At 41.9% G+C, this 26566-nt stretch overlaps 6 protein-coding genes across 14 annotated transcripts in view; 1 reads left to right on the top strand and 5 right to left on the bottom strand.

Annotated features, from left to right (window-relative positions):
- Nucleotides 1-1353: 1353 nt before the first annotated feature.
- On the bottom strand, nt 1354-3565 carry LOC137786474 (zona pellucida sperm-binding protein 3-like). Its single transcript, XM_068578382.1, has 9 exons — nt 3203-3565; nt 3010-3125; nt 2826-2929; nt 2584-2758; nt 2211-2328; nt 2047-2129; nt 1826-1974; nt 1582-1740; nt 1354-1472 (listed from the first exon to the last, which is right to left on the bottom strand). The coding sequence occupies exons 1-9, from the start codon at nt 3563-3565 to the stop codon at nt 1354-1356; spliced, it is 1386 nt and encodes a 461-aa protein (XP_068434483.1).
- A 1245-nt stretch (nt 3566-4810) lies between these two features.
- Nucleotides 4811-6962, bottom strand: LOC137786695 (zona pellucida sperm-binding protein 3-like). The gene is made up of 8 exons (XM_068578746.1): nt 6576-6962; nt 6374-6489; nt 6204-6295; nt 5967-6144; nt 5752-5869; nt 5569-5654; nt 4969-5072; nt 4811-4869 (listed from the first exon to the last, which is right to left on the bottom strand). The coding sequence occupies exons 1-8, from the start codon at nt 6960-6962 to the stop codon at nt 4811-4813; spliced, it is 1140 nt and encodes a 379-aa protein (XP_068434847.1).
- A 1261-nt stretch (nt 6963-8223) lies between these two features.
- LOC137786794 (zona pellucida sperm-binding protein 3-like) lies at nt 8224-10433 on the bottom strand. The gene is made up of 10 exons (XM_068578892.1): nt 10062-10433; nt 9878-9993; nt 9694-9797; nt 9452-9623; nt 9131-9248; nt 8973-9055; nt 8755-8900; nt 8523-8681; nt 8394-8434; nt 8224-8256 (listed from the first exon to the last, which is right to left on the bottom strand). The coding sequence occupies exons 1-10, from the start codon at nt 10431-10433 to the stop codon at nt 8224-8226; spliced, it is 1344 nt and encodes a 447-aa protein (XP_068434993.1).
- Nucleotides 10434-12278: 1845 nt separating this feature from the next.
- Nucleotides 12279-14645, bottom strand: LOC137786805 (zona pellucida sperm-binding protein 3-like). Its single transcript, XM_068578910.1, has 10 exons — nt 14274-14645; nt 14090-14205; nt 13906-14009; nt 13667-13838; nt 13368-13485; nt 13215-13297; nt 12997-13142; nt 12755-12913; nt 12557-12661; nt 12279-12484 (listed from the first exon to the last, which is right to left on the bottom strand). Exons 1-10 carry the CDS (start codon nt 14643-14645, stop codon nt 12279-12281), a joined length of 1581 nt encoding a protein of 526 aa, XP_068435011.1.
- Nucleotides 14646-15875: 1230 nt separating this feature from the next.
- On the top strand, nt 15876-19218 carry LOC137786473 (uncharacterized). Its single transcript, XM_068578381.1, has 4 exons — nt 15876-15924; nt 16754-17110; nt 17193-17299; nt 18744-19218. Exons 1-4 carry the CDS (start codon nt 15876-15878, stop codon nt 18954-18956), a joined length of 726 nt encoding a protein of 241 aa, XP_068434482.1. The 3' UTR covers nt 18957-19218.
- The window catches only part of tnrc6c1 (trinucleotide repeat containing adaptor 6C1), a 39771-nt gene continuing 32278 nt past the window's right edge, over nt 19074-26566 (bottom strand). For all 9 annotated transcript variants that reach the window (XM_068578132.1, XM_068578133.1, XM_068578129.1 and 6 more), the window contains one exon: nt 19074-26505. In XM_068578132.1, the coding sequence (XP_068434233.1) occupies nt 26121-26505 (385 nt within the window). In that variant the 3' untranslated portion in view covers nt 19074-26120. The remainder of the gene's footprint in view (nt 26506-26566) is intronic.

Below are 26566 nucleotides of genomic sequence, written 5' to 3'. Positions count from 1 at the left end.
TCACAAACCTTTTTGCAGGTGAACACTTGACAAAATAGAGGTTCTTACCATCGGCCCTGATCACCTCGCTAATTAATTCCAGCCACTGTTTAGTCTCATTACCTTAAATATTAATAGCACTGCTATTATTTTGTAATATTGTTTTCTTCTGTCAGCTGAATTGCCAGCATGTTTGTTATCGTATAGGCTTCTGTCATCCTCTCTCCATTTATTCCCATCAAGTTGTGTTAGAAGTGGAATTGTATTTATTAAAAATACATTGTTTGCATCTTGCAATAAATATTGTTCACTTTGTGTTGTCCATTTCCTTTTAAGAGAACTGAAACTTGTTAGCTCTGAGGCACCACGGTCCTTCAAATGCAAATTATAAATGCTTTGTAAAGGCATAGTCTTCACATAGGATGGGGTCACAAAATACCTAATTGAATGAAACATTACAGTATTAAAACCTGTTTAAAGCACACCAATTAGTGCATAATACAAGTCCTTAATATTTGGTTCATAATAGTATTTTTACAAACAGGGAATCCAGCTTTAAACTGACAATGCATAAAAAAAGCTTACCAAGAAAAACTTATAAAATTGCATACCAAGTGTTGATGTTTGAATGAATTAGTTAAGGGTTTACTCTGAATGCTAAATCGCATTTAGTAATTGTTACGAAATATTTAGGCTTAATACAGACCTTCCGCACTTCTCTGCACTATTTTAACAATTCCATAACAGTAAACCAAACTAATATCAAGTAAGTATGGTATACTGCGTGCACTGGAAAAGGCATTAACGAACTACAAGAAAGATCTGTGATAATTTTAAAAGTTAAAGTTAGTTTAGCTGGCAAACTCACATTTTAGTGGCTAGTATACAACACTCAACTGGTGTAGCAGGCAGAAAAACAATGGGTGGCATAACCACAACTATAGTCTTTAGAAAGCAGAGTATTCAGCTGTTTGCAAGTCTGGAAGCTCTTGTTAGACGCCACTAAAGCTTACACACTAGTCCATTTAACAAGGTTATTTTTGCATTGCAGGAAAACCATGCAGCAACAGCGCACAAATGACATCAATTAAACAATAGTTTATTATTGTGTGGAGTCATTTGTATCCGAAAGGGCATTTCCTGTTGCATTTGACATTTTGGTCACATCCACACTAAACTGAACAGTTGGGATAACATTGTCGAGAGTTGACATGCTTTCTTCTTCCTGCTCCGCTCCCGTCGAGTCCAAGTCGACCTCAGAAGATTCCGTTTCTAGAGGGACGGATACTGTCGCAGCATCTCCATCTGGAATTAGAGTTGGTTTGAATTGCTATAACAGTGCAATTTATTTAAAATGACATTTGTAAGATATTTCTATGATTCACCTTCTATATCTCTTCCACTGTATTCATCTAGATCCTGCTTAGAATCTAAAGTCTGAACCATCACCTCGTCTGGTGAAGATTGTGAACCAAGAAGGAGTCCCGTCTCATCTACAAGAGGCACGAGTTAAGATCTTTCTTTGCAGAGCAGAATGTGCTGCAACATCATATTGGCCCAAACAAATTTAAGATAGAAATCATGATTTTGATTTCAACTTACCAACATTGTCGTTTATTTCACTTGTCCACTGGATGCCCGACAGTGAAGGTCTGCTGATTTCAGTCAGACCAGGAGGAAGCTCCTCCACAGGTATTTGCCCACTGTCCTGCTTGGCTGGCAAGACAATCATCGGACCGACTCTTGCCTCCTGATCCCACACTACAAAATTAAAAAAGGCCAAAATCATGTGTAAAGCCTGACATTACATTTTTTTCCCCATCAAACAAGTAGGAAGGAACCCAACCTGTATTGGTTTCTCGTCCACTCGTCCAAAACGAGTCAGGTCCATCTGGCTTCTCAAACCCACGAGGACCAAACTTTCCAGGGCTGCTGGGCTTATTGTGACTGTCACAAGTCCCACATAAATAGTCATTACCATCAGCTGATCGCCATCTGAAAATAAAATAAAAAAGTCAAACACCCTCATTTTACAATGAGACGCATGTCAGGCTGGCTCTCACTTACTTTCCACTTATATAACTGCATGCCTTATTTGGTGCCTCTGGATCATTTGCTGGTACAGCATTCAGATGGCATGTGATGTAGAGCTGTTAGAGGAAAAAAAGAAAGTGTGGAAAAACAATCTACATGTGTAAATATGACCTAAGCAGGTTAGAGTAGAGACTCACTTGTCCAATATCCTCATGCAGAAATTTAAAAGCATCAATGGTCAAGTGGAGCTTGTCATCCTCAGTCCTGGGTAAGAAGTGAGACCTGGAATCTGAAAGCTCAGAGTCAACCAAGCACCTGTGGAGGGAGGGCGGGCGAGGAGAAAGAGAGCGTGAGAGAGAAGACAGTTGTTCCAGTAGTGGCTGATCAACCACAACTGTATTTTGGCATTGAAGGAAAGAGCAAAGTCCAGAATCATCGCATTGTGAGATGTCTGGAAAACAGTCCCAACTGCAATCGAGCTAGCCCAAACTCATTTATTGATCAGACTTCACACAGCCTTCTCTGAAGACATTAAAGGCTACACAATGCAACAATCTTCCAAGCGCTTACCCATCTTCAACAAAGACGTATCTCGGCTCAGAGTAGACATCTGGGTGAAGTGTAGCCACACAGCTGCTCACAAACACTCGGAGCTCTGTGTGATGTCCAGCTCTGACTGAGGCTTCAATGCTGATGGGCTCACCGAGGTAAAACACATTAGAGCTTCTTCGATAAAGCCAGTCATCTGCACGAAAAAATAAAAATAAAATGGTGACCACAAATAAAATCCAAAACATGGAGAAGAAACCTACTTGTCATAATTCTCAAGTCAAACTCCAAAGTTCCCACTGCAGCTTGTGTAGATATGAAGGGGATCCACGTGGGCATGAGTGAAGAACTGGACAAACTGTACTTCCTAAGAAACAGAAGGAAAGGCATCTAAACAGCAAGACAGTGTCTAGAGGGCGCTAAAGAGATTAACTTTAAAAGACAAACCTTTCATAGTGACACTCAATCGGAATAACAGCCTCATCCATTCGAACCACCCCATCAGGAGAGGCCACAGGGGAGTATATGAGCAGGTTAGTGTAGACCAGAGTGTCTTCTGTCATCTGTGGAGAGTTGTAAATAACTACATAGTTTAAAACCAGTGTTGTGGATAATAAATTATTTGAAGTAAAGTTATTACCCAGTGTTTGGTGCCGCAGTCCACGAGTCCAACAAGGATTCTGTACTCATCTTCTGAAGACATTGTAGCTCTACAGTAATCATTGTGCTCCACTCCAAGGCGCAATTCATCGCCATTAACTGGAGCTCCAACTTCAAACAGGTCGGCTTTGATAATAATCTCCAATGAGTCTGGATGGCAGGTCACTCTGACAGTATTCACCTGCTCTTGTTCCTCAGCTGCAACCTTTTCTTGCCGAGTGTGTTGGGAGCTCTCTGTGAGCGGAATTGAAGCATGTTGAGTGTAATCTTGGGTAGGATACGTTAAATATGACCTGAAACACAGTCCAACCAAGAGGTGAACCGAAAAACACAAGGTCTTCATAGCACAGAAAAAACTGCAAACTGGTTCAGACTGTCTTCCTGTCTGACTCACGAGGCAGCAGAACGATCTGAGGAGTGAAGCATTTCTTGCTCTATATTCAGACAATCCGCCTCATCAAAGCAGCGCTGCACACCTGAGTCTAATCATCCACTAATCAGCTTTTAAGTGGCTTCACACCCTCTAAGACTCATGCTCAAAGTCTGATAAAGTTGAGGGAGGTTCAACCATATTCGAAAACATCCCACACATATTTGCTCTATTGTTTGTTTCAGATTTATTTAAGTAACAAAAGGTTGTAAAACAAGTATGACGCCAGCTGAGGTCTTTTCAGTTTCAGTCATCCACAGCTGTTTGCACATTCCTTTGAAAAACCCTGAACTCAGCCTGCAGGTAGTTAATGGCTCAATCCCAATATTCCCCCTAAACCCTCAGAGACTGAGACGTCACCTGCTAAGTGGCTGACTGTCAGAGACGCTTGAACTGGTGGCTCCTATGCTGAAGGAGCTAGGTTGAGCTCCTTTCCTTTGCATTGAGAGAATTCAACCAGCACTTATCATGGCGGCCACGTAGGTACTTCTGGGTCATTTCCCTCAGTTAGTAAGGTCCATGACCAAAAAGGACTATTAGACTGCAGCTCTACTCTTGCTTCTCAGGTGACATGTGGTACGGTTAGCAGGTAATGGCAGGCGCCGTTTGGCTGTCCAGTAACAGTGAGATCCAGTTCACAATCATGGCGGCATTAACGTTGGAACTTTCCACTCAGTGTGTATCCCTGCGCGCACACACACACAGTATCAGTGAGCTCCATTTCATGGGTTTACAATCACATTGGCACAAGCCAAGATTACATTAAATGCATTACTTTCTGCTATGTTACTGATACATAGATATAAATCTGATGAATACTGAAGGCAAATTAGTTTGCCTAGTGCTTCTATTTAGATGCTTTAGCTTCTTAACTGCCTTTATTTAAAAAATAATATCCAATATCATACAAAATGTAAAAACATCTGAAGCTTGTTTTAGCCACAGGCTAGATTAAGACTCATTTACTTTGACAAGGGACCAAGACATGTAAAAATGTTAATTCAGAATTCAGTCTTGCAACGTGCTGCCACCATTGCACTTTTCTTCCAGTATAAAACTAAGATTATTGTCAAAAATAACACAGAACGTAGAATGTTGATTTTAATGTCACAATGAAACATTCACATATTGAGCGACAGTTCAGTTTCAGTTCTCTGCCTACTTAGTGGAGAAAACCATCAGAGGACCAAGTGTTACAGTTTCACATGCCACAATATCTGAAAGACAAAAACAAGCATAAGTAGACATGTTGTTGAGACTTTACACAGAAATAACAGGTTTACACTCTTAAAAAGGTAATTGGATGTACAGCATACCTTCAGGGATCCGATTCCTCATATTTGTGTAATAGTTTGGAATGCTGGTGGAACAGATACTGTCACAACATTGACACACATCACTGCCATCCACATTTGTCCATCTAAGAAGATACAGATTTATTCATTTAAAAAATAAAAAAAAACACACAATTTTACTGTCCGTGTTAATATATTTGCAATAGACTCCATTGATGTTTGTTATATTTGATGATGTCCAGACCTATAGTTCATGGTTTCTCCATTTCATTATTGTCAAGAGAAATAATGATTCATAAATAGTTCTACTTGTTTTGATGCGCTTTGTTTATGCAAATTTGCTGTGCAGATATTACTGTACACACTATGCATCATTGGTTTTAAATAACACTGACTTATGCTTTAAATTTGAAGTTATGTTTGTCCCATGGGTATTGGTAATGCCCTCCAGCACCCTGAAGATTAATTTTCAACACAAGGCAAAATTTTGCATACATTTTGAAAAGACATTTCCATGTCAGTGATCCACTGACGGTAGAGTAAAAACTTTCCGAAAAATGCTTTTTGTAGTAAATAAAGCAGCTACAATACACAAAAATATTAAAATATATATATAATCACCTTGAATCTACATAATTGCAGGCCTTGTTGATGGGGCTGGTCTTCCACATTTCATGGGTTGCTTTCAGCTGGCAAGTGATAAATATCTACCAAGAAAAATAAATAAAAGCACCACAGAAATGTCACCAGAAAACCTGGGAGCATTTCCAAATTTAAGTCAACCGAGTAATGAAAATGCCTCACAGAGTTCCTTGAATCCTGTTGAAATAGGAAAGCTTCAAGCTGCAGTTGAAGCGAAGACACACTCGTTCTGGGTTGGAATAGTGCCTTTGAACGATAGTCTTTGGCATCAACGAGGCACCTGACAATAGAAAAGAGAAACCAAAAGCATGAGAATGAGTGTGTATAAAGTCATACGCCAGCTTTGTGTCATAGTGCTTTGCCTAAACTTCCCTTACCCATGGTTTTCAATGAAGTAGTATCTGGGAACTGACGTTATGTCAGGTGACAGAGTGGCGACACAGCTGTCGATGAAGAGTTGTTCTTGTCCTGATCCAGCACCAGTGTACGACGCCTTGAGGTGTAGGAGTTCGCCAATATCGAAGTCAGTAGTGAACGTCTCACTCAACCAGTCATCTAAATGTAAACAGATGTCACTACATGCACACTTCAAAAAACATGCTGCGCACACGTACCAGTCATCAGCTTTAGAGAGAAATCAGCAGTGGAAACCTTTGGAGTAGAGAGAGCCAAGCGGGGCTGAAAATTACTGCTCACAAGGTGTGTCCTGTCACAGAAAAGTTTTACAGTCAGCCATTATGAAGACAGAAAACAGCTTCTGTGTGCAAAACAATACAAATATCACCTTTTATAGCGACAGGAAACAGGAACTACAGCATTCGTCCTCCTTGTAATTCCATGGTAACCAGCAGCTGGTGATATCATCAGCTCATTTGAGTAAATCACAAAGTCCTCAGAGATCTAGAGACAAATATAGACATTTTAATTAAGGGAATAAGTAATCTTTTACTGAGCCAGATACATCCGTCATGTATCAAACAGCTTACAGTTAATTTGGAGCCACAGTCTTGCAGTCCAGCTTCAATGAGATACTCAGCATCACCAGCGGCAACAGCTCGGCACTGACCTCCCTGTGAATACTTTGGTTCTCCTAAAAAAAGCTCCTCTGGAGACACATGCCGTCCATTTTTAAACAGGTCAGCCTTTACCACAATGATCATGGATGAGTCGGTGCATTGCACACGGACAGTGGAGTCATCGTCGAGTTGTGGCCAGCTGATGTCTTCTGCCTCCATTCTGAAATTGGCAGATTTATATTCCCTTCCTTCAGCGTCGATCATAGGTCCATCTTTCAAAGTCCGAATGGCATTTCCAAAGGCAAAAGCAAAAGATATCAGCAGGGCAAGAGAGGCCGAGTGAACCGCGATCACCATTGTGCTCAAAGCAACAGGACAACGCTGCAAAGCCTCCTTCCCACCACAATCAGTAAGACAAGTAGGCTAATGATAACTTCAGAAATCCAAATTGTACTGAAGTTTAAGTAAAAACGCGAAAGGATCAAACACTCCATCTTAAGTACTTCTCAGTTCAGACCAATCAAATCACTTGGAGACAACAGCTGGACGCAATTACTCATTAACTGATGTGGGTGAATGAAAGCTGCAGTCACACTGAGATACAGGCCTGTGATTGGCCCACACTCAGCCAGTTGTGCGCCTACGTATTGTTCATAGCGGTGTTCAGATGGTATCACAAAAACCACATCAATGTGAGCATCAAGGAATCTCACTCATGTACTTTGGCTTCACGTGTCAGTTAATATTAGTAATGATCTGATACGGTACATTGATCATTTTGAATTCCAGAAAATCCAGTTTAAATGTGTAGTCTACAGCCGTGTCATTGTTCTTCACATTATCTTCTCCCCCAAAAACAATACAGTATAGCTTTAATGGGGAGGACATTAGAAAACTACTGTTGGGGCAAAGTTGAAAAAAAAAGAAATTGATAAATCTAATTTTGTGATTAACAGATTAATGTTATGCACTTAATTCAACTACTTATTGCACACTTCCACTTTTAAAGTAATGTTATCAGAAAATAGGCACTCTAAGCAACAAATTAACTTTGTATAAATTTTGGTTTCCTGAACAGGTCTTTTGTCAGGGAACAGCGTAAACAGTCGGTTCAGTAGTAAGAGTCCCGTTAGTGACAACCAACACCTTTCGTGTTTTTAAGTCAGCAGCCCTTGTTGGACTGTTTGATATGGCCCACAACTAGTCTGCATATGGCCAAGACATTGTCAATGCACTGCTCTGCAGAGACCCTGTGACAGAGCGCTGGAGAGGAACTCGTTCCAACGGCAGAGGTCTCGCGGCATCATCATCATATTTATGCACTCTCCGTGCTACCGTTATGGTTGCTCCCACTAAAGTGATCAAACCGTATCTTAACCTAATTCCAAGTAGGTATAGTGCATTCACACTGGGAAAAGGTAAAACTCAAATTTAAAAAATGTTTTATTTTTTTATAGTATTTGTATCTAAAGGGCATTTTCAGTTGTAGATGCATTTGACATTTTGGTCACATCCACAGTGAACCGAACAGTTGGGCTGACATCGTCGAAAGTTGAAGTGCCGTTTTCATCCTGCGCTGCTCCCATCGAATCCAAGTCGACCTCAGGAGATTCCTTTTCTAGAAGGGCTGATACTGTCGCAGCATCTCCATCTGTAATTACAATCAGTTTCAATTGCAATGTCGCTATTAATTTAAAAAAATTAAGAGTTGCTAAATCTTTCACCTTCTAAATCTGTTCCACTGTATTCATCTAGATTTTGCTCAGAATCTAACGTCTGAACCATCACCTCGTCTGGTGTAGCTTGTGAATCAAGAAGTCCCTTGTCATCTAAAATAAAAAATGATTTAAGAGGTTTCTAAGTGAGACAACATGAGGCCAAAAATGTTTAAGAAAAATAGTTTAGAATTCAACTTACCAACTTGGTCAGTTACTCTACTTCTCCACTGGCTGCCAGACAGTGAAGGTCTGCTGGCTTTAGTCAGACGAGGAGGAAGCTCCTCCACAGGTATTGGCTCACTGTCCTGCTTGGCTGGCAAGACAGTCATCGGACCCACTTTTGCCTCCTGATCCCACACTGAAATAAGAGTACAAAACCCATGTGTAGCCTGAGTCTCACCAACAAACAAGTTTTCGATAAGGAAGCCAACCTGTATTTGTTCCTAGTTCACTCCAAAACTGTTGCGGGCCATCTGGCTTCTCGTACCCACGAGGACCAAACTTTCCAGGGCTGCTGGGCTTATTGTGACTTTGACAATAGTGACATAAATAGTCATTACCATCAGCTGACCACCATCTGAAAAGCAAATAAAATATTCAAATACCCCCATTTTACAATGAGACGCATGTCAGGCTGGATCTCACTTACCTTCCATTCATAAAACTGCATGCCTTATTTGGTGACTCCGCATCATTTGCTAGTACAGCATTCAGGTGGCATGTGATGTAGAGCTGCAAGAGGAAAAAAGGGTGGGCAACAATATACATTTGTAATACAACCTTAAACCAGTTAAAGTAGAGCCTTACTTCTCCAATTTCCTCATTATGAAATGTAAAAGCATCAATGATCAAGTGGAGCTTGTCATCCTGAGTCCTGGATAAGAAGTGAGACCTAGAACCTGGAAGCTCAGAGTCAACCAAGCACCTGTGGAGAGAGAGAGAGAGAAGTTGAGACCGTTGTTCCAGTAGTGGCTGATCACCCCGTCAATGCCAAAATGTATTTTCTAATTTGTTGTCTTCAAACCTAACTGACCAATTGACATACTTTGAGGCAACTGATCAGACTTCAAACAGTGTTCTCTGGAGCCATAAAAGGCTACACAACGCAGCAATCTTCCAAGTGCTTACCCATCTTCAACAAAGACGTATCTCGGCTCAGAGTCGACATCTGGGTGAAGTGTAGCCACACAGCTGCTCACAAACACTCGGAGCCCTGTGTGATGTCCAGCTCTGACTGAGGCTTCAATGACAATGGGCTCACCGAGGAAAAACACATTAGAGCTTCTTCTCCTCCAGTCATCTGCATGAAAATTTACACAAAAAATTGTGACATCAAATAAGTCAAAACATGAGAAATGCACAAAACCTACCAGTCATAATTCTCAAGTCAAAGTCCAAGGCTTCCTCTACAGTTTGTGCAGACTTGAAGGGGATCCAGGTGGGCATGAGTGAAGAACTGGACAAACTGTACTTCCTAAGAAACAGAAACGGCATTTTACAAATAGTAATACAGTGTCTAGAGCACTTTAAAGAGATCAATTTAAAGAGACCAACCTTTTATATTGACATTCAATTGGAATTACGGCATCATCCATTCGAACCACCCCATCAGGAGAAGCCACAGGAGAGTATATGAGCAGGTTTGTGTAGATCAGAGTGTCTTCTGTCATCTGTGGAGAGTAGATGAGTTTTAAACATGTATGGTGTAATACATTGATCTAAATATATTCTTCATTACCCTTTGTTTGGTGCCGCAGTCCACGAGTCCAACAAGGATTCTGTACTCATCTTCTGAAGACGTTGTAGCTCTACAGTAATCATTGTGCTCCACTCCAAGACGGATGTCATCGCCATCAATAGAAGCTCCAACTCCAAACATGTCAGCTTTGATAATAATCTCCAGTGAGTCCGGATGGCAGGTCACTCTGACAGTATTCACCTGCTCTTGTTCCTCAGCTGGAGCCTTTGCTTGCTGAGTGTGTTGGGAGCTCCCTATGACCGGAGGAGTTTGAACTGAAGCATGTTGGGCATTATCCTGGGGAGGAAAAGCTAAATATGACCTGAAACAAAGTCCAACCAAGAGGTGAACCGAAAAACACAAGGGCTTCATAGCACAGAAAAACAGCAAACTGCTTCAGGCTGCAAACTGTCACCCTGTCTGACCCACTAGACAGCACAATGAACAAAGGTGTGCATGTCCTACTTTATATTCAGACCATCAGCCTCATCAAAGCAGCCCTGCACACCTGAGTCTAATCATCCACTAATCAGCCTGTCATTGGTTGGTCAAGACCAAAGTCTGATGAAGTTGAGGGAGATTCAACCATATTTAAATCTGTTAAAACATCCCACACATATTTGCTATATTGCTTGTTTCTTTGTAAATTCAAATATATGTCACAGTAACTTAAAACTGTGACAAAAAATCAATACAGAAATGAATTCCAAACAAGACAAAAACGTAGAATGTTAGTTTTTCTTCTCTCGAGCGTTGCCTTAGTCTGGATTTGGCTGTCGTATTGTAGGTTTGAAGTTTTGCACAATTTTGTCCATTTATTATTTAAGTTTTGCTTGGATTGAAGGATTGGGTTTGTATTTCTGGAACGACTCTGGAGTGGTTCCCCTCCTATGTATCAAGTAGAACATTGTATGTCTCAATTAATTCATCTCCTCAACTGCACAGCACCATGTGGTGTACCTCAAGGATCTATTCTTGAACCACTTATTTTCTCTCTGTATCTGTTCCTTTAGGTCATATCATTCAGCAATTTCTCATTTATGCAGACAATACACAGTTATATATGTAAAAAAAAACCCATCTGAATGCAACAAGCTAGCCAAACTACAGAGCTGCATAGGTGATATGAGAGACTGGATGTTACAAATCTTTTTGTATTTGAATCCTGACAAAACAGAGGTCTTTACCATCGGCCCTGAGCACCTCGCTAATCAAGTCCAGCCACTGTTTGGTCCCATTACCTAAAATATTAAGGGCACTGCTATTTTCTCAAATTGTGTTTTTCTCTGTTAGCTGACTTGGCCGAATGTTTGCCATCTCATAGGCTTCTGTCATCTTTCTCCAATTCTTCACATCGGCCTGATGTGGCCCTATTCCAAAAAGGATGTTCACAGAAAGTTGTAATCAAACAAGACGAATGGTGAGTAGCACCTTGCCCTCAATGTGCAATTGTCGGCATACAATACTTTATACCACAGAGGACTGCTGCTGTACCTTGAGAGCTCTGACTAAGTCATGATGAAATTTCCCAGGAACCTATATTTCATAGCAAATTGGTATTGGTAATATTTTGTCAGCCAGTTTGTAGTTGTGTAGGCTTGGGCAAAGCTTGTATAATGTCTACGACTAGAATATCATACCCCCTTTTGACTTAAGTGTAGGAAGTTCACTGAGACTTACTGGTTTATTTCATCATGTGAGCTGGTGTTCGGTTTCCTCTTGTGGTGCATCCCATATTTGGATAATGGCTGTAATCTGACCATCCAGTCTGTACAAGTCCGTGCTTGCTACTGGAGCAACAATGTTGGCTCTTCTTGCTGCACCGGGATACCCTGCGTGGTGGCACTTACCATAGCCTGACATCTGCCGCTCTCAAAATCCAGACGCAGTCTCGACAGTCTTCTGCACCTGCTTTGCTTGAACTCAGGACGTCCTACCGTTGCACCAGATTGGTCTCCATTACATTATACACCTAATAAAGCTTCCACCTCTGCACTGAACCGTCCTGCAGTTTTAAGACTACATTTATCCCTACTGTGGTCACTTCCATTACAGTGATGAAAAGAGTGTGCCAAACTCATCCTGAGTATAGTAAAGGGTGCATTTAGACTGAGTATACTTGATACATTTTCCAAACTAAAATAATGCATTGGTGTGCAACCTGGACAGCTGGGGAAGTTAGAGAACCACCAATTGCTTGTAAAACAAATTTTAATATCATATATTGGAGTCATTTGCGTCGGAGGGGGCATTTTCGGTTACATTTGCCATTTTGGTCACATCCACAGTAAACTGAACAGTTGGGACAACATCGTCTAGGGTTTTTGACATGTTTCTTTCGTCCAGCGCCGCGCCCAGCGATTCCAAGTCGACCTCCGGAGAGTCCATTTCAAGAAGACCAGAAAGTTTCTCAGAATCGCCATCTGCAATTAGAGATGGTTTTAGGGCTATAATACTTTGAGCAAAACCAAAAAAAGAATCTTTTCATATTTTACCTTTTATATCTGTGCCATTATATTCAACTTGATTCTGCTCAGAAGCTAAAGTCTGAACTACCACCCCGTCTGGTGTAGATTGTGACTCATTGAGTTGCTTCTCATCTAGAAGAGACACAAGTTAATATATTTCTTTTTAGAGCAGAAAGGGATTAAACCTATAGGCCCCCCCAAAAAAAATAAGCGATTTTAACTTACCAACTTTGTCAATTATTCCACTTTTCCACTGGCTGCCAGACAGTGAAGGTCTGCTGGATGTAGTCAGACTAGGAGGAAGCTCCTCCACAGGTATTGGCTCACTGTCCTGCTTAGCTGGCAAGACAATCAGCGGACCCACTCTAGCCTCCTGCGCCAACCCTAAAGAATTAAAAGTCCAAAATGAGTGACGCATGACATTGGATTTTTCCCCCCATCATACAAGTTTCTATAAGGAAGCCAACCTGTATTGGTTCCTAGTTCACTCCGAAACTGTTGCGGTCCATCTGGCTTCTCAAACCCACGAGGACCAAACTTTCCAGGACTGCTGGGCTTATCGCGACTTTGACAATAGTGACATAAATAGTCATTACCATCAGCTGACCACCATCTGAAAAGCAAATAAAATATTCAAACACCCCCATTTTACAATGAGACGCATGTCAGGCTGGATCTCACTTACCTTCCATTCATAAAACTGCATGCCTTATTCGGTGCCTCCGCATCATTTGCTAGTACAGCATTCAGGTGGCATGTGATGTAGAGCTGCAAGAGGAAAGAGTAAGTGTAGGAAAACATTTGACACTGACTTGCACCAGTTAAAGTAAAGACTCACTTCTCCGAGGTCTTCATTATAAAATTTAAAAGCATCAATGGTCAAGTGCAGCTTGTCATCCTGAGTTCTGGATAAGTAGTGAGCCCTAGAACCTGGAAGCTCAGAGTCAACCAAGCACCTAAGGGAGAGAGAGAGCGAGAGAGCGAGAAGTTGTGTTCTGCCAGTAGTAGTTTAGCTTCCCTTCAAACTTTATAATTTCAGACCCAACTAATATGACTTCAGAGAACGCTGTTTGACGTCTGCTTAATTACCTGGAGCCATAAAAGGCTACACAATGCAGCAATCTTCCAAGCGCTTACCCATCTTCAACAAAGACGTATCTCGGCTCAGAGTCGACGTCTGGGTGAAGTGTAGCCACACAGCTGCTCACAAACACTCGGAGCCCTGTGTGACGTCCAGCTCTGACTGAGGCTTCAATGCTGATGGGCTCACCGAGGAAGAACACATTAGAGCTTCTTCTTCTCCAGTCATCTGCATGAAAATTACAATATATAAATAGTGGCATCATGTTTTTACATGAGAAATTAACAAAACCTACTTGTCATAATCTTCAAGTCAAACACCAAAGCTTCCTCTACAGTTTGTGCAGACTTGAAGGGGATCCAGGTGGGCATGAGTGAAGAACTGGACAAACTGTACTTCCTAAGAAACGGAAACAGCATTTTAGAAATGGTGATACAGTGTCTAGAGCACTTTAAAGAGATCAATTTAAAGAGACCGACCTTTTATATTGACATTCAATTGGAATTACGGCATCATCCATTCGAACCACCCCATCAGGAGAGGCCACAGGAGAGTATATGAGCAGGTTTGTGTAGATCAGAGTGTCTTCTGTCATCTGTGGAGAGTAGATGAGTTTTAAACATGCATGGTGTAATACATTGATCTAAATATATTCTTCATTACCCTTTGTTTGGTGCCGCAGTCCACGAGTCCAACAAGGATTCTGTACTCATCTTCTGAAGACGTTGTAGCTCTACAGTAATCATTGTGCTCCACTCCAAGACGGATGTCGCAGCCATCAACAGGAGCTCCAACTCCAAACATGTCAGCTTTGATAATGATATCCAGTGAGTCTGGATGGCAGGTCACTCTGACAGTATTCACCTGCTCTTGTTCCTCAGCTGGAGCCTTTACTTGCTGAGTGTGTTGGGAGCTCCCTGTGATCGGAGGACTTGCCATTGAAGCATATTTAGCGTTATCCTGGGGAGGAAAAGCTAAATATGACCTGAAACACAGTCCAACCAAGAGGTGAACCGAAAAACACAAGGTCTTCATAGCACAGAAAAACAGCAAACTGCTTGAGGCTGCAAACTGTTCTCCTGGCTGACCCACTAAGCCGCACAATGACGTGAGGAGTGAAGCATTTCTTGCTTTATATCCAGACAATCAGCCTCATCAAAGCAGCGCTGCACACCTGATTCTAATCATCCACTAATCAGCCTGCAGCTTTAACGTTTTCTAAAAGCAAGTGAAGACAGTGTGCAAGAGTTTTCTTCTAAAGTATATCATGTTAACAAAGTATTGTATGTCAAAAATGTACTATTATAAAATAAATACTACCTCCAAAATAAATCACACTAACCTATGTTGAAAACTTTTTATGTTCTGACTGTGTTGCATCTTGCTTTTGAGAATTAAGTGTGTTGGGTTCTGCTTGCTTTTTCTTTGTGTCATGTCTCTTTCAGGTTAAGTGTTTCCTGCTTTTATTTTGAAGCTAACTTGTCGAGTGTCTCGTCTTTTGCTTTTGTTAGTTTTCACGTTTTTTTGTGTTCGTTTGCCCCGCCCTCGTAAGTTTGACCTCACTTTTCATTATTCCTGTGGTCGTCTGTGCTCCTGCTCACCTGTTCCCACTTTCCCATTAGTTAGTCCTTATTTATACCAGCCTAGTTACTTTATTGTTTGTTGGTTTGTCTTCATTTATCTTTGGAGTGCTGTACAAGTTTGTCTTGTATCCCAGAAAGATTTAATAAAAAAACATGGTTTATTATAAAAAATAAAATAAAAAATAGTATACAGTAATATGTCAAAAAAGTATGCAATTTGTATTACCTACTTAGGTAGTAACACTCGCATTAGTTAAGTATGAGTAAACACTTAATCATTTAAAAAGCATTGTTCCAACATTAACACTTCTTAGTATGCAATTCATAAAGTTATAAATGTGTTATTCTTAATTAATAAGCTTGACTATTATGTGAATCATGATTGGGTTTTCATTTCATTTCATTGACTGATTTTCAGTTGCTGATGGCCTTAAAGTAAGATGCTTAACACTCAAAGAGAAAGTATTTAAATTTCACTTTGACAATCTTGCTGTCTCACAACATCAACGGCGATATTTCAACAGCAGTTCTTACACTGAAGTCCTCTTCCTGCTTTGAGGTGAAGAACAACAAATACAGTGAGGGTGTTCACAAAGACTCACAATCGACAAAAGGAAATGGGAGGAGTACAACATGACTGGGCTTTGGTATATCTTATCGTGTGTTTATAACTGAAAAGGCCATGAAGATGAGCTTGGCATGCGTTCTCATTTTCATGCAGCTCTTTGAAGGTAAGAACATTTTTACTTTTTCCTTCAGTCGAATACAGTGCGGTTTGTTTTTCTTTACTGGGAGGACGACCCGACCACAGTTGTGTGGTCTGGGTTACAGCCATGCTTGCTGCTCCATGAGGCTGTACCGTGGGGCTTCAAGCTAAATGCTAACAATGACAACATGCTGATCTTTATCAGGAAAAAAGATGACCATGTTCGCGGCCATCTTTTTCGACTATACCTTGAATAAAGACAATGACAGCAGCACTTAGACAGCACTTCGATGGCTCTTACTAATAGCACTTAGTAGTTTGACTTTATTTGAGAATTGTTCTGTCTTGATTCCTGTTGTTCCTACTTCGTACTTACGGTTGAATGCACTTAATGTAAGTCGCTTTGGATAAAAGCGTCAGCTCAATAACATGTAATGTAATGTTTGCAATTATATGAAATATCAGCTAATTAGCACAACACATTCTTGTATTTAAAAGGTATACATACGTGTAGGTTGCATTTCAATAATTTACAAGACAATCATCAGTTTTGCTCGTATTTAACAAATATACATTTGGTCCCGGTTGTGCAGCTAGACGGTTGTGCGTTTGACCCCGCTGCCGGACAAGGGCCTTTCTGTGTGAAGACTGCATGTTCTCCCGATGCGCCATGAATATCTATACAAGATGACATAGCAATTACCAAAAGTTGTTGAGATATTTCAGTCCGGACCAAAGTGGTTTCCTGACCAACATTGCCGTCCACAGCTACGTTGCTAGCTTTGACTGAAGGCTGTCATTAACGGTGTATTTTTGCTCGAACTTCAACTCTAAACTATTTTCTTCTCCTCCAGCCTATGCGGAGTTGATCTTCAGGCAGCTGGCAGAGCGCCAGTCACTGGAGCTCTCCTGCTCCCCTCAGCATGAGCACAGCGCCCTGACAGGCCTCCACCTGTACCACCGCGGCGCCCAGAGCCAGACGACCCTGCTGTCCATGGCCAAGGCCGGCGGGCTGAGGGTCAACGCGGAACACGCGGGGCGTCTGCGGCTCCGCGGGGGTCTGGACTCTCCGCAGGTCAAAGTGACCTTGAGCCTTTTACAGGGCAGCGACACGGGACTCTACATGTGGGAGCAGAGCTACGGCGTGGAGAACGGCTCGGATCAGATCCTCCTCACTGCTCCGAAGGTTTTCTTGTTGGTTGAGGGGGCAGGTACGTTGTTCAGGCACGTCACGATACACTCTGCTGAAGTTAAACCCAAGTGTGCATATTGAAATGTGTGTTTGTGGTGCAGGGAGGCCATGCCAGTGCTCTCCCAGTTACCCTCCTCTGCTCCTGACTATCTTCACAGTAGCGGGGCTTCTTCTCCTCACACTCAGCTGGCTGGCCGTAGAGAAATGTGTAAGTTTTACACTTTTAATTGAATTGGTCATTTTTGATGATTTGATGCAACAATGCACCTGAGCTTGACAAACAGGATGTCTTCTCGTGTCCTATAATTTGGCAGTATTTCTAAATGACGCACTAGCTTTTCAAGCTTTTTAAGTGCTAAAAAAAAAACAGTCCCACAAGTGAGTCATATTGAGATCAACAGCAATTAATGTGTCAGCTTTAATAGAGGCCTGGCAGACGTCTGTTTGAAGGAGCTAGTTTTCGAGGCAATTTATGTAAATAATTACTGCTGGGATTGTTAGTGCATGACTCACAAAAGCTGACATTATGCCAAGTGGCAAAAGACAGTTATTCTCTAAATCAATATGAAATGACAGGAAACTTCAAATGTGGACTCTCATCAGTATGGATCATACATAATCATACAACATATCTGTCAAGCAATGGTTACAAACTACACCCACAAAACTGACCATCAATGTCAAACCATTTTAGGAGCTGTAAATCTTAAAACATATATGACACAGTTCACTTAAATCAGTGTAAAATTCAGTCTCTTTCTAAACCAAAAGAAGGTTGAACTGGAACACAGGCCGTTACAGAAGGGTTCAACATGTATTGTTGTTTTCCTCAGTTCAATTTAATAGTTTATTTTCTCATCTGGAAGAATATGGTTATCTTACGGTCTTAAATAGCATTAAATAGTATTTAGTAGGTGCTGCAACGTCTTGATAATCTATCATACAGCACTCACTTAGTCAACCTCACGGTTGTAGCCGGTACAGATTTATATATAAAGAACTCCATTTTCATTTAAAGTCCATTATTTGGTTATTATGTAACTGCTACGGATTTAGAAACAAAACGTATTTACTCTTCTTCTGAAATCCATAACTTTTCAGTGCCCTTACGGTCTTCCTAAAAATTGTATTAAATTGATTTTTTTTCTTTCCGACAATTTCCTGATATTTTATAGTTTATAATCCATAAAAAAAACAGTGTTGGATTAACACGAACATTAAAAGTAACAATTGAGGCCTTGAGTATAAACATATAAATAATATTTATTAAGTGCTGTAACGTCTTGATAATCTATCATTTAGCACTCACTTTATGCTCAGTATAGTCAACCTCACGGTTGTAGCCGGTCATGTTGCAGTTCATAATCTATCCGTCCAAAATGTCATCATTTCATTATTTGATCCTATTTGTGTGAAAGTGTCAAGAGTTATTTGCCAAATGTGTTTTGTGAGGCCACGCTGACTTTCTGACCACAAAATCCAAATCAGTTTAATCTCGACTCCAGATGAAGTTTGAACAAAAGTGGAATGAATTCGCTTCAGGACGCTCTTAAAATCATGAGAATGTACGTAACAATAAACCGAAAAACATAATGTCCCCGGTCACAGCTCTTATCAGCGAGAAGGAGTAAAAATAAAGTTATGTCTTGTAGGTGAAGATAAGGCATCGTCACAGACCGCAACCTCCGGTTCCTATCTATGAGGAAATGACCAGGAAGCGGCAGAGTATGGAAATCCCCCCAAATAACCCCGAGGCGCCCTCGCACCTGGAGGAAGCTGACTTCCCCGTGTACGCTAACCCCAACATCCGACAGCCACAGGACAACTACTACGCCTGTCCCAGACAGCTCGCCCTCAGAGCTTGACGTGACCGCCGGCATCGCAGTGCAGCAAACACAGGAAGTGACACCACCTGCACGGCAGAAACAGACGGCCCAAACACAGACATATATTGGTCTGGTGGAAAACAAACAAACACCAAATTGTTTAACAGCCAAGAAAAAAATGCTATTTTATTAATATTTGAAAGAAGCTCCATAGTTCATGAAAACATTTGTTTCGGTGCATGTCATTTAACAATCACATTCTATGAGGAAAAAAGAGATATACAGAGAGAAAAAAATAAAACATTACAAGCCACTGACTTTTCATTAAATCTCAGTACAGACATTTTTACTTAATATTAAAAAAAAAAAGGCAAAAAAAAAAAGAAGAGAAAAAAGCAGCCCTAATCCCACATCACCCACCCCACCCTAAAAAAAAAACAAAAAAACAACCTTAACTGAGAAAAAACCCTTGAGGGTGACAGGCTAGAATCCCACAGTGCTAAAGAGTGAGACGCTCATTGGTTTTAGGAATACACAGCATGGCGATGTAGCGCTAGGTCAATCTGAATCGAGGGAAGGAAGCTGGAGGCAGAGGGCTATACATGTATCACCTCCCCCTCCACCCCCTCAAAAAATAAAATCAAATCACATTGGATCCCAAAAACCCCGGCAATAGATCAGCCACTCAGAAGTAGGCCATAACCCCCCACCCCCAAACACTTGTGCATAGTTTCATGATCCTTTACAACCAGCTCATGTTTTACAAACATCCTCCAAAATGTGAAAAATGTTCCACAAAAGTCTGATTTCTCTATGAATAATACCCGCTGTGGGAGAATGAGAGAGAGAAAGAGGAAAGAAAGAGTAATGCACAATGTTCCTGATTCAGTCAGGACGGGACCTCAATAAGAAAACACAATAAAGATTCAAACATACAGCATTTTGCATGTCTCTCTTTTTTTTTTTTTGAACAATCAAAATCATTGACCTTTTTGTTTTTAAATGTAAAGCAATTTTAATATATAGATTTATATATAAAGCACTCCATTTTCATTTAAAGTCCATTATTTGGTTATTATGTAACTGCTACGGATTTAGAAACAAAAGGTATTTGCTCTTCTTCTGAAATCCATAACTTTCAGTGCTTAGAATTGTTTCTTTTAAATCATCCATTTTTTTTTACTCATCATAAAAATGTACATTAAAATGGCGTGGAGTCGGTACTCTGGAACCCTGGCCTTCCTGAGACAAGATCCACTTTTTCGTGTGTGTGCAAGATAGTGAGCAATTATGTCTTTTTTTCTTTTCTTTTTTATATAAAGGAAAAATATATATAATCAACATAAAACATACAGGCTTCAGATAGTCAATGAAATCAACATTAACACAGAACAAAGAAGGTTAAACAGAACAAGACAACACTGTTCAATCCCAGAGTTCTGAAAGTAGCACAAGAAAAATTCATTCTTTGAAGTGTTGTGTTGCACTTTTTTTTTTCCTGTTTTTTTGTTCTCTTTTTGAATGGAAGCATTTGTCCTTTTTTCTTTCTCCAACATTCCCATGGTTTAATTCCTTTGTGTTGCTGATTTTCTTTTTTTGAACTCCAGAAATAAACAAAGTGTTTGTAAACTGTCAGTGGCCTTGCAGGAAAACAAACGACAACATGAGTGAATTGAACAGAAGTGAAAACAGAACGAAAGCTAACAAACCAAAAAGGTAGGCACCTCTGAAGTGAGCCCTAGAAGCCGAGGCTCAGTCTGATGTCTTGTCCTTCAATCTCTCCGTTGCTCAGATTTGGGCGAGCTGAAGCCCTTCTACCCAAATCTATGGCCACAGGTCTGCAAAATACTTTTTTTTTTTTTTGCTGAATATTTTTTGTATATTTATGTTTTTTTGTTTTTTTTTCTTCAGTTTTTTTTTCTTGTTTTTTTCTTCTTCTTTTTAGGTTTATAGTTCGAAAAATGGTGCAATACTCAATTATGATCCATACTTTCTTGGATTATTCCACAATGAAAGCCACTAAGGTAGATAAACATTACATTTTAAAAACACACTTATTTTAGTCCTTGAGTAAACATTTACACATGAACTGTCCCCGTCTCCCCTCAGTACTTGTATCATGTTGTTCGTTTAGCTGGATGAGGGGTGAGGCCGACACTCAGTGCAACGCTAGAGGCTAGTAACAATTAACATCAGAATATATTTTTGACGAGCAAAAAGAAAACAAAACAAATCAACAACAAAAGTATACTGAATTGAAAAGAACCACAAGGCGGAATTTCCTCCGCTGTAATCACGAGCTCTCTCACATATTTTCACCTCATACACTGAACATTCATTCATACAACATACAGTACAAGCAGCCTTGTGCAAACACTCAAATACAACAGATGTAAATTTGTCTTTATATCGATCTTTGTTTTCAACAACACTCGTTTTTCAAATTGAATTCACTCTGAACCGATGCTATCAAAAATCTCTGACGTTTATGAATGAGACAAAAAACCACTACAAAAAAGTGTTCACATTACATTATTGGCGCTTCTTTTGATTCAAGTATTTGTTTTTCATTATTTTGTATTACTCTGATATGTTTATGATCTTGTTTTCTGGGAAATATAATGTTGAGGAGGATACACAGGGTAAGGGCCAAAGCCAGGGCGGGGTTGTGGGGCTTAGGCTAAGTGGAAAACAAAGAGATCTAGTCATATACAAACACATACACCCATTATGTAATCTTGGTTGTATACATGTATGTGGTATATATGAACTAGCATGTGCATATTCAACCCAGGCCTTTGTTTTTGTATTTTTCAAAAGAGAGATTTGCTAATTCAACTCTTTTTGGGGCCCCTGCCCCAGACCCTCGTCTGATCCATGATTGAGAAGCATAGATTTGCTCGAGCTCCAGTTTGCCTTTGAGTCTGTGTGACTTTCAAAAAGGGAGAGCATCTGATTTCCAACACTAGACAGGTAGATAAGAGTGCAGGCGCGGCATGTGGGAGGGGGCGGGGCTCTCAGTGCTGGTGCTGCGCCAAAACAAAAACAAATCCAGGGCACATCTGAGACTTGACCTCCGTCCCAGTGACCCATCCTCCCACTCAATTCGACTTGCGACGCCAGTTGCTTGATTCAAGTCCAGTGTGGAGTTAATGCAGGTTTTTAGGAACAAACAAACAAACACAGAAACAGACAACACAGGCAATAGTGATTGTTTTGTTGAATGAGTCTAAAGCGACTCTGGAAGAGGGCAAATCCCGAAAGTTTTAAGACTTGGTACCTAAACTTGAGGTTTGTCCCTATTTCTGCTGATACGTCCGGGTCCCTGCCCCCAAAGCCAGATGAGCAGAAACGACCTTGTCTTAAATACGCTGGCACGAGCCTTCAAGGTTGGAGGTCCAAAAATGAACCACCTGGATACAGCTGCCCCACGTGTGGCCCGCGAAACGAGACAAGACGGGGTGAGAAGGCGGCAGCTTGCAGGGAAACAGAACGCAGTTCCTCTCAGCCTCGGAGTGCACAGCTGAAACAGACTTCTTCTTCTTTTTTTTCTAGTTTTTTTTTTTTCTTCTAGTTTTTGCGAAAAACCTTTGATGATAAAGAAAAAGATGTTTTTGGTTTTTTAAAAGAGATGTACCCGATGTGACCCATAAACAGTGCACAGACACATACAGGGACCACCCCTCCCCCTACCGCAGCTCGGGTTCGGCACTACATTTCCAGTCCACTGTTGGTGAAAGACCAGCACCATTCATCCGTCCTGCCCTTCTACTCCTCGAGCCTCCTACAGCTGGAGCTTGTGGCCGAGGCCGCTGCAGCAATAAAAGACAACTTAAGTCTCATCTCGCTTTAGATAAATTAGCATATGGCAAAGTGGAAGCAGATATTTGAAGATCAGTTGGCACAAGACATACGAAGTGACTGTTTACCAACCACTAGTGCCTCCAGCAGGTCATTTAGTGCCCTCTAGTCGCTCCGTCCACACAGTGGGAGACTAAACCCTTGAAGAGACTCTTTCAGTGTCCCGTACATTTGATCAAGGGGGGTTTCGAGGGAAGCTGCCTGGTAGTAAAAGTTGAGATATAAGAGAAGATTGGCAGATGTGGGGGTGGAGGGGGATGGCTGTGATTTTCTAGATGGCTGTGAACGAACACCTCCTCGTCTTTGCATAGAAATGGAAGGCTGTCATCAGTTGAGGTGGTTCTAAGTGTAACTGAGTGCTCCCAGAGTTAAACATAAAGCACCAGTGTGAGTGAGGCCCATCGACACTAAAGGATGTGTGTGATGAGACAACAGAGAGTGGAGGCGCCCCAGGATGGACAGAAGAAGTTGGCTCACTATCCCGGAGAACCTTTTGACTACACAACCTTTTCCACCTGATTTCAATTGACTATTTAAACCCCCTGTGTGGCTCCAAGAAGCCCACGTGAAGAACTCCCCCACTAACCTATTCGACTGAGATCTGCAGTGTTTCGTATGGCCTTGCTGCACGGCTGAGGCGTACCTCTTCACTACACACTGCTTGTGCCTCGGAGGCAGTGGGAGGGGCAGGAGAGAAGCTGAACACTGCATAAAGACCATTATTTAAAAAAAATAAAATAAAAAGCCATGAAAACAATCATTATCTATATCATCAATCATCAATGATAACAGCAACAATATCAGCAAACTTCATGACAACAATCCAATAAAAATGCACACTGGCAATTCCATAAGTGAAACCAAGAAAAACAACAACACATCAAAACGCCTCCATCTCTGGCTAAAGTGATCCTTGCAGGAGAGAGACAAAGAGAGAGAGTGGAGTTGGAGGTTGCTGAGGACAGACTCTGGCGCAGCAGTAGTAGTAAATTTATTACAGGTGGGCCAGTTCTGAAAGAGCTGCTCGTGGCCTGGAGGCCAGGGGAGGAAGAGGAGGGAAGCCAGTCTGTGGGGATCCGCAGGGAGGCAGCGAGCGAGGGGGGAGGGCGGGGTGAGGGCTGCTGCAGAGCGCTGCACTCTGCAGCAGGCAGGCACTCAGTGGCCACACTATCACACAGGTTGGCAGGGCCTCCAATAGAAAGAAGACGAAGAAAAGAAACAAAAAGAACAAAAACCACGAAGAAGATGGTGATCCTCCCCGCTGGATCCAGTAGAACATGAACACGTCGAGTGTTTCCAGACACCAAGGCTAAAGATTTCAAAGTATGCAATGTAACAGTGATATTTACTTTGATAAAGAGGGCGGGTGCTTCGGGGGGCTTTCCCTGCTGCACCCATCATCAGTTGAGTTAGTTCTTTCTTTGTATTTCCCTTCACTTTGCTACCATGTTTGACATCCTCCCTGGTCCCACCGACTTGAGGGAAGAAGGATTGAAAGAAGAAAAAAAAGAAAAAGAACATCTTCACATCCATGTCAAGTTAAAAAATAAGCATATAGAGAAGCCTCTAAGCAGATTGCTTTTTTGTCTTTGTTTTTTCAGTCGTTTTTTTTATTTGCCAGTGTTGCTTCTCCGTTCTTCTATCTGTTGGCATTAAGGGTATAACGAGCTGCGACGCTCTTGCTCTCTAAGTGCTATGATAGACCACCTATTCACAAATCTTTGCTTCAAACCTTTTCTACTGACGTAAATTTGGGCAAAAAAAACAACAAACAAAAAAAAGGTCATCTGGTCTTCTGGGGGTAAAAAGGAAAACCGGCTCCACTCATTTTGGTTTGATGCCTTCTCCCCAAGCGCACACACACACACACACACACACACACACATACACACAAGAACACTCACAAACAAGAACACTCTCTCACTCACACTCACACACACACACACACACACACCAGTCCCTCCCTCTCCCCCAAAACCAGTGACTGGCATCAGTGTGGAGAGTAGGCTGGCTGAAGAAGTGCTTTGTGTGTACCTCCTTGTATCTTGGACAGAAGGTGGTTGAAGACCAGCTTTCTGCTCTCCTGAGCTCACACACTCTTGGGGTGGGGGGGGGGGGGGTAGATGAAGTGGAGTAGTGGCAGTTTCAAAAGGGGTAAGGGTGGGTGAAGGGCAGATAGCATTTTGCAGTTCAATCATTCCTTACAGTCTCCTCTCGTTCTGCGAGAGGTCTTGGGAGGGTGCTTGGACGGTAGAGTCTGTGGCTTATATTGCACGTCACTTGAAATGGTGGGAAAAACACACCAGTGGGGAACATTTACGACTTGAGGTTTTCCACAACATCAGTGAGAGGGTCTGAAAACTGAGACCAAACTGCGAGTTGCTCGCAGATGAGTTGAGGTGCATTGAAGTGTTTGTCTTTACAGTTCCTTAGTAATAGCAGTGGTTCATGTCGCCGTCCATCACGTCCATCACTGTACATGCGACGACCCAACAATCTCTCCCCCACACCACGTAAGATTGACGGACACGTTTGAATAATATCATTTCTTAGCTTGCAATGATTTAAGAAGAAGAAGAAAAAAAAAATGGCTTGAACACGGAGAGAGTTGCATCATTCCCTTTGAGCATTGTGTTGGGGAACTCCATCTGCTTGCAAAAATGCACTGAAGTTGTGAGCTGTGGTTGCTTACGTTGGGTCGCAGCAGCATGTACTCTCCACTCAGGTTTCACTGGCTCAGAAATAAGGGTGTGCAAGTGTCCGTATGCTTCTTCACCAAGTACAGAGTGAGTGAGGATAGCAGGGCAGGAAAGAGGTTAAGGCTAATATTAGTGCTGAGAGAAACAAATGTTGAGTCTGGACCAGCTGAAAAGTTCGACAACCACTCTGATTGAAGGGTTTTTTACTTTGGGAATGATGCCTTTTCATGGATCTCTGAGGTGCAGTATGATTGCCTAAAAAGGCAGAGAGGGATTATGCAAGTTTAAAGATGGCAGCTCGTCATCTCGTGTCAGTTTGAACTAAAGTACATGTTTCAAACGGCGAGTTCCCACAAGTTCATTTCTGTAAAAAGTTCTCTTTCTTTGTTGAATGAAAGACTCCTTCCTGTGTCTCCAAAAGTATAAGCTGAACACTGTGACCAAAATCTCTCACTGAGATTCACAAAAGAACTGAAATGTCATTAAAAACCAAAAAAGGAGCAGAGGAGGTTGGCGAGGGTGAGCAGCAAGGATGTAGCCCCGCCCTCCTCTCGTCTCTCGTTTTCACCGTTACAGCCACACTGATTATCTCCACAATGATTTTTACTCCTGTTGGTGTTTGTTTTGACTGGGCTCTTCCGTCCTACATGGACTCTCCACTCAGCAGGTCCCCAGGCAGCAGGGTATTGATTTGGGTGGGGCTCCCCATGACCCGCCCCTCCTCGCCGCTCGGGGGTCCCCACAGGCTGGAATACTGCTGCACACCGCCCCACAGCAACTCTCCCCCGGTCTTCACTCCGCCCGATCCCAGCCCACCGCTACTGCTGCCGTTGTTGTTGTTCCAGTGGGGCGAGTGGCCGATGGGATGGGAGGCTCCGGACCCGGTCCCACCCATCCTTGTCTGATTGGTGCCTGGAGTGGCCTGCCAGCTGGTGGTTCCGCCCAGCGACTGGCCCTGTGCAAAGAAGCGGTTCACTTCATCTTCCCCGGCAAACTCTGCCAGGATGGTGGTGTTCCCGAGCACGCACCTGGACGGAAGGGAGAGGAAAAACACAGGTGAGCAATGATTCAAAGCTCTGAAAAGGCGAC

This window comes from Clinocottus analis, unplaced genomic scaffold, assembly GCF_023055335.1.
Source record: "Clinocottus analis isolate CAN_PGR_092001 unplaced genomic scaffold, fCliAna1.0.p SCAF_16, whole genome shotgun sequence".
NCBI lineage: Eukaryota > Metazoa > Chordata > Actinopteri > Perciformes > Cottidae > Clinocottus > Clinocottus analis.
The sequence above is the reverse complement of the archived record's forward strand: the minus strand, read 5'-3'. Positions and strand labels throughout refer to the sequence as shown.

What these genes read in the sequence shown, in the direction of transcription:
- LOC137786474 (XM_068578382.1), bottom strand. Translation starts at nt 3,565, where the DNA reads ATGAAGACCTTGTGTTTTTCGGTTCACCTCTTGGTTGGACTGTGTTTC. An exon ending in ACTGCGGCACCAAACACTGG is followed by an intron (nt 3,126 to 3,202) that starts GTAATAACTTTA and finishes AACTCTCCACAG; the next exon opens with ATGACAGAAGACACTCTGGT. An exon ending in TGGACGAGAAACCAATACAG is followed by an intron (nt 1,741 to 1,825) that starts GTTGGGTTCCTT and finishes TTAATTTTGTAG; the next exon opens with TGTGGGATCAGGAGGCAAGA.
- LOC137786695 (XM_068578746.1), bottom strand. Translation starts at nt 6,962, where the DNA reads ATGGTGATCGCGGTTCACTCGGCCTCTCTTGCCCTGCTGATATCTTTT. An exon ending in CTCTCTAAAGCTGATGACTG is followed by an intron (nt 6,145 to 6,203) that starts GTACGTGTGCGC and finishes GTTTACATTTAG; the next exon opens with ATGACTGGTTGAGTGAGACG. An exon ending in TACTTCATTGAAAACCATGG is followed by an intron (nt 5,870 to 5,966) that starts GTAAGGGAAGTT and finishes TTCTATTGTCAG; the next exon opens with GTGCCTCGTTGATGCCAAAG.
- LOC137786794 (XM_068578892.1), bottom strand. Translation starts at nt 10,433, where the DNA reads ATGAAGCCCTTGTGTTTTTCGGTTCACCTCTTGGTTGGACTTTGTTTC. An exon ending in ATTGAATGTCAATATAAAAG is followed by an intron (nt 9,798 to 9,877) that starts GTTGGTCTCTTT and finishes TCTGTTTCTTAG; the next exon opens with GAAGTACAGTTTGTCCAGTT. An exon ending in TGAACTAGGAACAAATACAG is followed by an intron (nt 8,682 to 8,754) that starts GTTGGCTTCCTT and finishes CTCTTATTTCAG; the next exon opens with TGTGGGATCAGGAGGCAAAA.
- LOC137786805 (XM_068578910.1), bottom strand. Translation starts at nt 14,645, where the DNA reads ATGAAGACCTTGTGTTTTTCGGTTCACCTCTTGGTTGGACTGTGTTTC. An exon ending in ATTGAATGTCAATATAAAAG is followed by an intron (nt 14,010 to 14,089) that starts GTCGGTCTCTTT and finishes TCCGTTTCTTAG; the next exon opens with GAAGTACAGTTTGTCCAGTT. An exon ending in TGGAATAATTGACAAAGTTG is followed by an intron (nt 12,662 to 12,754) that starts GTAAGTTAAAAT and finishes TGTCTCTTCTAG; the next exon opens with ATGAGAAGCAACTCAATGAG.
- LOC137786473 (XM_068578381.1), top strand. Translation starts at nt 15,876, where the DNA reads ATGAAGATGAGCTTGGCATGCGTTCTCATTTTCATGCAGCTCTTTGAA. An exon ending in TTTCATGCAGCTCTTTGAAG is followed by an intron (nt 15,925 to 16,753) that starts GTAAGAACATTT and finishes CTTCTCCTCCAG; the next exon opens with CCTATGCGGAGTTGATCTTC. An exon ending in CTTGTTGGTTGAGGGGGCAG is followed by an intron (nt 17,111 to 17,192) that starts GTACGTTGTTCA and finishes TTTGTGGTGCAG; the next exon opens with GGAGGCCATGCCAGTGCTCT.